Here is an 11,187-nt window from a genome sequence, read left to right on the forward strand (position 1 = left end):
AATATATATACAGTATATAGACTATATTTATTAAGTCTGGAATATCTAATTTCATAACACACCTTTAGACTTCTACAGATGTGTAACACTTTAGCAGATTTTTCATTGACTGCAAACCTAACTTTACTGTTGTGTGTTAAAACATCAGCTAGAGAAACTTACTTCAACTGCAGAAAGTTAGCAGCTCAGTGACTTCACTCTGCAGCAGACAGACTGCCTCATGTGACACATGTTCCGCCTGCGGAGCGGCAGGCAGTGTTTGATGCAGGGCCGTAACTAAGCTTTTCAGGGGCCTCAGATTATATTCAAAATTATAGATTTTTGGTAAATAAATATTTATTTTAGTGGTTGCAATGGGATTTTGGAATAAAAAAACAGTAATTACAAATATTTTAGAATCATAAAAGTAGAGGGGCTGCTGGGGGGGGCAAGGCGCTACAACAGGGGGGCAGTTCCCCCCCCCCCCACCCTCCTGTAGATCTGCTCCTGGATGTAACCCACACAAAATACTTTGGTCCCGCCCTGTTTGCGCCCAACCGCCAATAAAATCAAAGGAGTTTTTTTTACAGGCTAAATATGATTGCTTTGAACTGGAAGAACCCAGAAAGACCAAAGATAAACGAATGGATCAAACTATTGAGCAACAACCTGGTTATGGAAAACTAATTCATACGCCACCCTACATCGTGTTAAACACAGTGACACATACACTAAATTTATCTTCTACGTTTTCCTAATTACTAGACACTTTTTTATATTTTTTTGTCTGTACAGACATACCATACATACATTCGTACGCTAAATTGTTTTGTGCTGATGGAGTGAGCTCTGAGTTTTTGGAGCGAGGGAGGGATTACAGGTTTTTTTTTTCAGCTGAAATAATTTATAAAAAAAAGTATTGTTGAAATGTAGACTGTACGTTGTAGAATATTTTGATATCTTAAAATTGACATGAACCTCACTGTATAGCCTACAATCATTTCTTTGTTAAATAATAATAATTTACTTTTCCAAGCTTAGAAATTAAAGTAGTTTTTATCCTTTAATGCAACAGTATTAAACAGCTAAATTATGCAGTCAGGAATCGACCACAGACTCTCCATCGACCGCCGACCTGCTTACATGGCACCAGCAGAGCTACTCAACTAAATTAGTCAGGGGGGCCACAGTTACTGAAAGCCAACAGCTCAGGGGCCGAATATCTAGATAGTCAATTAATACCGTCTTCTTTAACACAATTTATGATCTAATTTAAAATAAATTCGATTTTAAATTAAAAACAAATCTACCATCTTTATATCAAATGAAGTTATGGACATGCCAGGTTTAGTTGTAGCCCCATCATAGATCATCTAGAACTGGAGTGCCACTCTAAAATATTTGTCCTTCAAGCCTAAATTAATTAAACTTCCTAAAGAGGAGACTGAAGCAAACAAACAACCAAAAAAAATAAAAATAAAGTTTTTTTTATACCAATCTTACCACTGGCCCATGGACTCAAAGGAAAAGTTACTGTTTCAACCTGAATCAATAATGTGTAAAAACAAATCTGTGAATCCAGTGAAACATTTGCAAGCTAATAATTATCCAAAGCTCTAGAATTCTCCACAAAGCAACACTTCCCCACAAATAAATGGAGTGAAACATTCAATATAACACAACTCAGGGTGCCAACGGCAGCTGTCGCCTTGATCCGTCACGTCTTCCTGCTGAGCTAAGATTAGCTTTCAATTCAGCCCTTTGTCAAGCAGCAGCTGCTGAATGTATCRTTCACACATTATTGTACAAACTTAGTTCTGTTTTCATGAGAAAACTAATATATTAAAGTCAACACTTTTCACTGAGTAAAATAATATTTATGGTGAACTAACAGGAAGTATTTCTAGTGTTGAAATCCCTGGATGGTCTAGGTTTAGTGCCCTTAAAGCCTGGAATCTAAAGAAATTCTCTACTTGATAAGTCACTAGCCTACACAAAATACTTCCGATTAATTAGAAGGGAAGTGGGGGGGCAAAACAAATACCAAACTTAAATATTTCTAAAATATACAAAAGTAAAAARTACTCCTTTTGCCTTGAGGCACAAYCATGACCATSAAAAGCCACATCATTAAAGAAACACACTGCTCGGCCAAAAGCAAAGTGTCCACCTGGATGTAACTAAGGTCTATAATGTAGGTTTGCTGCAGGTGGTCAGGTCTAGGTTCAGCAACAGTCTGTGCTCAAAGAATGAGGTCAGCTGATTACCTGAATATACTGAATGACCAGGTTATTCCATCAATGGATTGTTTCTTCCCTGATGGCACAACCTTACTCCAACATGACAATACCAGGAGTGGTTCAGGGAGCACGAGACATTATTTTCACACATGGATTGTCTCCAGAGTCCACTGAGAATCTTTGGGATGTGCTGGAGAAGGCTTTGTGCAGCRGTCAGACTCTAACATCATCTATGCAAGGTCTTAGTGAAAAATTAATGCAACCCTGGATGGAAATAAATCTTGTGACATTAGAGCTTATCCAAACAATGCCACAGCAAATGAGTGCCCGAATCAGAGCTAAAGGCAGTCCAACAAAATATTAGTGTGACCATTTTTTTGGGGGGGGGCCAGGCAATGCATGATTCACCTGTGGCAACCTAAGTATTAAACAAAGTATTCATACACCAGTTCTGATGGGACCCTTGAATCAACAYTAACAACTCCAAGTAGTAAGAGCTACCATCAAGTAAGACACAACATGAAGGCACACTCCACGCTGGTCAGAAAAAACTTGTGGGCTGATCAGGATATTGGTTTGTTTACATAAATATGTATCTTAAATCCATTAAATTAAGCCCAGCTTTAAGAAAATATGGCCAAGAAAAAAAAAATCAGATTAAAAAATAAAAATAAAAAGAATAAAGACAGTTTGAACATTACCAAAATGCACACTGAAGAAGGTGATAACATCAGATGAGACCACCAAGCGCGGAGCAAACCTGCCACCTCAACATGCTGACACYGTCATCTCCTCAGCGAAGCACGGTGRTGGGAGCATCATGCTTTAGGGAAACCTGGTTGATTCGTCCAGAGACAAAGATATTAAACATTCCACTGAAGCAACCCTCACCAGTTTGAGRACAACTACTTCAATGACCTGGAATGACCCAGTCAAACCTCAGTCCACCCGAGTGCCTCTGGTTTGATTTAAAAACTAAAAAGCAGAACCCATCCAAAAGAAAGGAGCTGGAGAAGTTCACGAGGAATGGACAAAACATTCCTGTGTTTGGATGTACCAAGCCTGTGGAGACAACTAGAGACTTGCTGTACATTAATAAAAAAATATCTTGAAAGCAATTCTTATGTTGTGTAACGTTAAAGACACAGTACCCCCCCACCCCCAAAATCATTTTATAGTCAAGGTTGTAAAGCAACATGTCTTTCTCAAGCACTTCAACAACTAAATCTTTAGTTTGATTTAATCACAAAGATTCCAAAAACACAACTAATGCAAAAGGCTTTCTGAGCAATGTTATAGAAAGGTTTTTAATTATATGGCAAATAAACAGAGATGCTTTTGTCTTCCATCATATAGGCACTGCAAGTTTTGTATAATACAGTACGTAGAACTCTGTCTAAAATTGCAAGCCATACCAAAAACAAGAACTAAATGGGTACCAATACGAGCAGAACCCTGATTTAGCATGATAACCATTCATTTAGTCACATTAGCAGGCCACGGCGTTGTCCATGTGTACTGGTTCTAATGAATCCAGTCTGTGATGATTTTATTTCATCCTCAGTATTTAAAGGAATATAAAGACAAACAGTTAAATTATTTTTTTTTCTCTGTGTAACAAAGACTTATTTTCCATGGTTGTATCTAAAATGTAGGTTTCTCCATTTTCTGTCCAACAATCTAGAGATGAGTCTTTTTGGCCAGAAGAGGAGCCTCTATGTGTCTGCATCGATCCTGTGAGCTGGAAAACAAACAAACAAAAAAAGTCAGACTGCAAGTAAAACTACAGCGGTGTACTTTTAAAAACACATAAATAAATGAAAATATTCTACCATAGTACATAAAGTAAATCGTCAATGACCTGCTGGGGTGACCCTCTGAGTCAGTGTCAGTTTGCTGCTGCAGAGACTTACATTGCTTTGGTATCCTGAGTGGTTCTGTGTCTCCTGACAGGACTTGATGCATGACTCCTCGGAACTGATACAGCACCTTCAGGCTCTTCTCCTCCCCCACGCAGGGGTCGTAGAAGCCAGGGAGTCCTGACTGGACAAAGCCAAGACAAGGAGAGCTGTGATAGATTCTTACACAGAACAAGGGTTGGGGCGGTTTTTCCATTGCCACCSAACTTCATTCAACTTTTTTTTTCTGACCGAGGCTCAAAGTTATTTGATAAGCAGCAAAAACGTTCAGTATGAAAGAAAAGACCCGAGCAGAACTCCTGGTCTGACTCAGTAGGGGAGGGATGGTGGGGGCTGCTTCAGAACCGCTTACTGCGTCATGTAACACTGTTTTAGCCACAGACAAAACCAACAAGAAGGAAGCAAAACGTAAAGAATTAGAGAAAAATCATAAATTCTAAATGCTAATAAATTCTAATTATAATAACAAATTAATAATAGTTTTACATCTAAAAATCATATTTTATTCTTTTTTTTTCTGTTTTCCTCATTCAGCAACCTATTAAACTTCTGTTTTATGATTTATAGCTATAACCAAGTTTATTAATGTATGAGAAATCCACATTTTTTGGTTTTTGTTCCCAGTCAGTGTTTAATAGGGCTGCCAAAATCAATTGTGAAAACGTTTACTTTTTTGAATTTAGCATATTATTAAAAAAATCCTTCATTTTATGAAAAGATCCTCTTGATTCAATAGAAAACTCTGGTTTTTAAGAAAATGGCTGCTTATCAATTAATCATTAGTCAATTTATAAGATGAATCAGCTTCAGACAACTTAACATTAATTGATAACTTGCATCCCTAATTTTTACAGGAATTAAATTAATTTATATCTACTTATATTTATGTAATTAAGCTTTTTAATGATTTGGACGGAAACTTGATTAATTGAAAAAATAATCGACAGGTTAGTTGATTATTACAATAATCGTTAGCTGCAGCCCTAGAAAGAAGAGACTGAGGGCGAACTAAGCCGAGTCCATGAGACTCGATGAGACCGTTTCCTTCTGCTTGCTGCTGCAGCCTTTAAACAGGACAGTCATGTTGGGGGAAAATAAAGTTGTTTTACTTGGCCTGTCAACACAATTTAAAAACTGGTGTATAGTTTGAAGTCTCTGTGTTTGACACAAATTGAAACAGTCTCAAAGAAGGTGTTTTTTTCTGGCAAGAGCGATTTAAACAGCTCATGTGATGAGGCTCCAGAGGGTTAAAATACCATCATAATTAAAAAAAAAAACCCATCAAAGTATTTCAGTACTTTATGCCACGACACCGTCCCACCGCCCAAGCCCGTTTCAGACCGACTTTCCTTCAGGTTCTTACCTTTGAGGCCTCAGTCAGGATGAGTTTGGAGTCTTTCACCAGACACTGAAGCGGCACAGTCACATCAATGACCTTTGCCCTCTCGTGTTTTCTGCTGTTGTCGGTCACAAACTTGCCGTACCAGGCGTTGAGGATGATCAGACCTGATTTAGGAAATGGCACAAACGTTACAACGTGACCCCTGAGTTTTAAAATCAATAAAGGATGAAGAGCAAAAGCAAGCGCAATTTAAGTTTTGAATGATCTCCACTGAAGACACAAAAACTTTCAATCCAGTGTAGTTTATTTAAAATTGCATTTAAGAAAAAATAAACTGAAATACTTTATCTGCCTTGTATTTTTCTACAAAAGTATTCATTTACTTTTATTAAACCAGGCAAATCCCATTTAGATCACAGATATTTTTTTGCACGGGAGGCCAGGGCCTGTAGGCAACCCAACATGTTTGTTTCTGAACTGAGACAGGAAACCAGAGCATCCAGAGAAAACCCACACAAGCGCCAGAAGAACATGCAAACTTCATACAGAAAGACCCTGGGTCCAAACAGGGCATTAAACCTTCTTGCTGTGAGGCAACAGTGCTAACCACTAATCCATCGTGCTGCCAAATAAATACTAAACATTATAGTTTCTTGCCTTGCCTGACACACGATGAACTGCAGCTGAAAACAAAGCCCTTGTCCAGATCWGACTTGTGTGAGCTTGGAGAGAGAGCAGCACATTTTCCACTAGGTTTTGTGGAAGTAGCTGCAGCTCAGCAGAACAATAACTATCATCACCAGCTGCAGTCCAAAATGGTGGACATTTGTCCTGAAAAATCATCTGAACGGACACTGAAACTCAAAAACACAGAAAACCACAACAGAGGAAAATACATCGAGCTACACTCCTCTCCTGTGAAAACAACACCATCTGCTGTTAGCTTACCAAAAGCAAACCAAAAAGGCTTATTACCAAGAAAAGGTTTGGTCAATACAAATCTAATGAACTACATTCTGCTGTTTTCTGTTTTAAACCTTTTTAAACTTGCATTTTTTTTAAATCACGTCCCACTCTGCCTGATTTAGTCCCCTGAATTTTGTCTCTGAACTTTTGAGTGGCAAAGATATTTTTACAAAAAGACTCTCTTTAATCTCGGAGCCACTGATCAGTGACAGCATGTCTGAAGTGGTGCTTGTGTGTGTTTTTCTGAAAAAACATGTGCAGATTGAATTGTTTCAAGGTTGAATTTGACAATATTTCAATTCAGTGCAGAAGGCTGGAGTGTATGRAGTCATATTGATGTTGAAGGAGCCACAAAACCCTTGTAAAAATGTTTTTATTCATCATCACGTAGCACCTAAGCAATTTTAGTGATWCAAATGATTTTGTACAGCGTTGTTATTTGAACTGCAGCTTTTGATCATCTTCCATTTAAGAAAACAAAAAGATGGAGGAAACTCRGGTGACATAAAAATGGTTCCAAACAACTTGAATCAATTTTGTCTATGTGAAAAACTGTAGTTTCTTATGCCTTGAACAGAGTTATGCATGTGCACCAGTTATATGTCACCGTTAACTCAACACGCAGTAAGAAACCTCGGACATTGTGATAATTATTGCCTGCAGTCAAAGGCTATAGGTTTTAATATTTTTGCCAATATCTGTATACGTTTCTTTGTAGTGTTAATGAAACATTTCAAGCTAAAATGCAGTGTCATACTCAACACATCCTCTGAGCGCTAACGGATCACACAAGAGCTGTTTTTAAAAATCGTCTGTTAGCAAAATATCTCACAAACCACTGGACAAATTTTAATGGAACTCCCAGAAAGTAATCACTGGATGTAGCTCTACAACTGATTAACTTCTGGAGTCAACCCAATTCAAGATAGTCACTCCAGCTAAGTGACCTTAAAAAAACAAAACATTACCTAGAATTCAGTCAATTTTACACATATTAAGATTTGGCGAGGTAGTAGTTGAAAGTCCTCAATGCCCACTCTTAGCACCAAAATGCAATATTTCACAATATCACATGAGCCAATGCCTAATGTCTTTTACAAGGTTTGACCAAAACTACGTCTTTTATCAGTACAAGGGATATGCAGTCTTTAAAGGATTGATAAGCATTTAATTTGACCAATACTTCAAACTTAAGTTCATTTTTTAATCCCATGACAAAACGCTAACACCACACCTATCATTGTGTCTGTGAAGAATAAAACTGATGACTAAAATGTTACACATCTCAATGTTAAYGGTATTTAAGTGAGAAATTTACAATCATGCAAATTTTACCCAAACCAGATAGAATAGTTGAGAACTAAACACTTTTTTACAGCTCGCCTCAAAAYGTTTTCTACAATAAACTCATTTCTTAAGGATTACTGTTCTTACCCATTCTTGACTCCTCAGCTTCAATAATCCTGCGCACAGACTCCTGCATGAGYAAAACCTGTGGAGATAAAGGAGGCGCACAGAGGACAAGAAGATTTTATATTTTATGGATTATACTAGCAACTTTTACTAATAATTTGCATGTTATCTGATCCAATCTAAACCCTTTACCATGATGACTGATAAAATGAATGTTTTTCTGACAATCACACACACACACATCTAGAAGCAAACATTAATTTTTGACTGGCACCGCGACTAAAAAATACGTGTGTGGAACAACTCACAGCAGCCTCTGCCTCCCGTTTCTTCTTGGATATATTAGAGGCTGAGCTCTCCCTCTGCTTCTCCAACTCTCTATGGAACAAGAATAAAAAAAGATAAATAAAATGAGCTAATAAAAAACCGGCTATAATAACACAAGATATGACAGTTCGAGCAGCGATGTTTGTATGACGCAAACAACACAAAGGGAGGGTTTTCTTACTCTTCCTTCTGGGCCCGCAAGTAAGGCCGGATAACGAGATGCTGGATGGTGAGGTAGAGAACCAGTGGTCCAACTGTGGCATAAAATACTGCACTGGGCAGGAGTTGGTCAGTGAGGTGAATAGGAAAGAAGTAGGTCTGACTGGCTCTGTTTAATCTGCAAACAGAGGATTGGTTTTATTTTATGTTTACTTCCAGGACTCACTAGAAAAAAACACAGAAAAGTGTAATTGTCTCCCATTCTTCAGAATAGACAGGAAATAGCCTATATGCCACGGACATCTGGCCCATCACTTGATGCCACTCCCAACACTTCTGGTTCACGGTCAACACAGTGTTAGCGAAAGATTTTTTCACCCGACAACGACTCTCAATGATCTCCACAGTACAGAATTAGCATATTACATGTACCAACATTAACACAGTAGACGTACAGGTCCAGCCAAGTGGAAAAAAAATCACTCCAAAGTGAATTAAAGCCAAAAAAACAAAGGAAAGACTTTCGTGTTTATGRTTCCAGAATTTAGCCTTTTTTGCTATTCTGTGRCTGCTTGTTCTGTGAATTTTTCATGTAGAGCTGTGACACTTATRTTGTTGGAAAGAGCAGAGTCTGGGCTTTAAATCGAAGGGCTACTTGTTTGGTTTGGATCGTTTTCCCCGATGTTAGTGAACTGAAAACGTAATGATTATCAGGCGGAGGTTCTGCTGATCTCGGTGCTTGGGGGAGGAGTGGGAGGGGCGCGCTCGTCATTCGGCTTTAGTCTATGCTGTRATATACACTCTAACAAGTTTTTAATTTTGCATAAAACTCATGACAAAGTYGCATAAAAACACTTCATATAACACAAACGCGCACGCACATACACCTACCTTAACCGGCTGATGTGTTARCTTCCTGCTAGCTGTCGTGTGGAGGTGGTCTTACCTCTCTCGTCTTGGCAGTGAAGGGGATAAATGTACATTTCCCKTTTGTAACCTCCRTCTTCTCATTTCTGATGCTGACTCTTGAATATCCTCAGGTTAGAAATGCCGATTACAAATGCAAGCGTGAGCTTTTAAAGATAAGTTTTGCATGTAATGCTATGATCCACAGCTGTCCMCTCCTCATCAAGAGGAAAATGGATAAAAACTAACTACTCGATCGTATCTGCTGCTTAGTGGACAACAGCACACAACAGAACWCATGTTTTATACCAGTAGATCACAGATGCTTTAACTTTTGTGACTTTTTCACGGACTAGTAAATGATAAATGGTAAATGGTACTGAACTTATAGAGCACATTTCAAGTCCCTCCGGACCCCAAAGCGCTTAACACTAACAGACATTCAACCATTYACACTCACATTCACACACTGATGATGGCAAGCTACACTGTAGCCACAGCTGCCCTGGGGCACACTGACAGAAGCGAGGCTGCAATGCACCGGCGCCACCGGATCCTTTGACCACCATCAGTACGAGTACTAGCAGCTAACGCTRAAAACATAGGCAGTAAGCAGGGAGTGGAAGGGAGGAGCGTGGCAAGAATTTTATCGGAAATACATCATTAATGACCGTGGCATATAGGCTATTATAGCTCAGACAAACAGCATCACTACATGCACTACTATATGTTTGTAAAAGCTCCCAGTCTAATCAAACTATTTATCTGCCTGACATCATGATTACGCTTTGACTTGTAGAAACGYTATGGCACAGAAAAATACACCTCTGGAAACAGAAAACAAGAAACTGGAGCAAGGATCTGAACCTACGTGATCTTTAGGGAGACACCTTGGGGCACTCCCACTCTGACGGTAGCCCCCACCACGCTGTGTCGACTGATCTTCCTCTCAGCGCCGTACTCTACCACAGTCCCAAAGAAACCGGATCTGTCACATTTACAAAAAAGTCACAACCTCTATAAAAAGTAACAACAAACAACATCAGCAGGACTAGATAGGCTTTGAAAGGTTTTGGTGAGGTCTTCAAGTGTGTCTTAAGCATAGCTCTCTATTATGTATGACCGATTGTAAAGGACTGAGTGTGTAAAACTTCTGTAGAAAGGTTATGGGAATTCATTATCGAGGTGGCAGTGTATCATGGTCTTGGTTGGTTGGAGGTTGGTGGCATCATATTAAGGCTTTGGTTGGAGGGTGGTGGAACTGTATCATGGTCTTGGCTTGAGGGCAGTGGTAGCATATTATGGGTTTGGTTGGAGGATGGTAGAAGTGTATTGTGGCCTTTGCTGGAGGGTGGTAGAAGTGTATTAAGGTCTTGGTTGGAGGGTGGTAGAAATGTATTAAGGTCTTGGTTGGAGGGTGGTAGAAGTGTATTGTGGTCTTGGTTGGAGGGTGGAAGAAGTGTATTAAGGTCTTGATTGGAGGGTGGTGAAAGTGTATCATGGTCTTGGTTGGATGGTGGCGGCAGAATATTAAAGAGTAACTTACCCCAAAATGTACTATTTTTAGCTGATAAACTGCCTAGAATGTGTCTAAAATGTTATATAGTACTGTTTCTGTGCTAATTTTGATGTTTTTGTGCGTATTTGTTCAAATCTGTAATATTTGGTCTAAAAACGTGTTTTTGCTGCTCATATGGGTAGAGCAGTGGTACTGCAGGCTAATTTGCATATTGGTTAACGGCTCTCCACGGTGACGTGTCTTCTCCACGGTTTCGTCACAGAGGCTGTGTTCTGGTATAAAAGTCTCTCTATGACACGCCCCTGCAGCAGTCAGAGGGTGCTGCGCCTCTCTGCCTCTCTCTCTCACACACACACACACACACACACGCACGCACACACACACACACGCACGCACGCACGCACGCACGCACGCACG

General features: G+C 39.3%; 1 protein-coding gene across 1 annotated transcript in view; it reads right to left on the reverse strand.

The window, feature by feature from the left end:
* Positions 1–3,503: 3,503 nt before the first annotated feature.
* Positions 3,504–11,187, reverse strand: part of dnajc11a (DnaJ (Hsp40) homolog, subfamily C, member 11a) — a 14,829-nt gene continuing 7,145 nt past the window's right edge. The window contains exons 10-16 of the mRNA XM_014010924.1: positions 10,123–10,239; positions 8,368–8,523; positions 8,168–8,237; positions 7,881–7,938; positions 5,502–5,644; positions 4,133–4,262; positions 3,504–3,960 (exon numbers count right to left, since the gene is read on the reverse strand). Coding sequence (XP_013866378.1) covers positions 3,935–3,960; positions 4,133–4,262; positions 5,502–5,644; positions 7,881–7,938; positions 8,168–8,237; positions 8,368–8,523; positions 10,123–10,239 — 700 coding nt within the window. The 3' untranslated portion in view covers positions 3,504–3,934. The remainder of the gene's footprint in view (positions 3,961–4,132; positions 4,263–5,501; positions 5,645–7,880; positions 7,939–8,167; positions 8,238–8,367; positions 8,524–10,122; positions 10,240–11,187) is intronic.

The sequence above is a fragment of the Austrofundulus limnaeus genome, unplaced genomic scaffold (genome assembly GCF_001266775.1).
Source record: "Austrofundulus limnaeus strain Quisiro unplaced genomic scaffold, Austrofundulus_limnaeus-1.0 Scaffold75, whole genome shotgun sequence".
Lineage (NCBI taxonomy): Eukaryota > Metazoa > Chordata > Actinopteri > Cyprinodontiformes > Rivulidae > Austrofundulus > Austrofundulus limnaeus.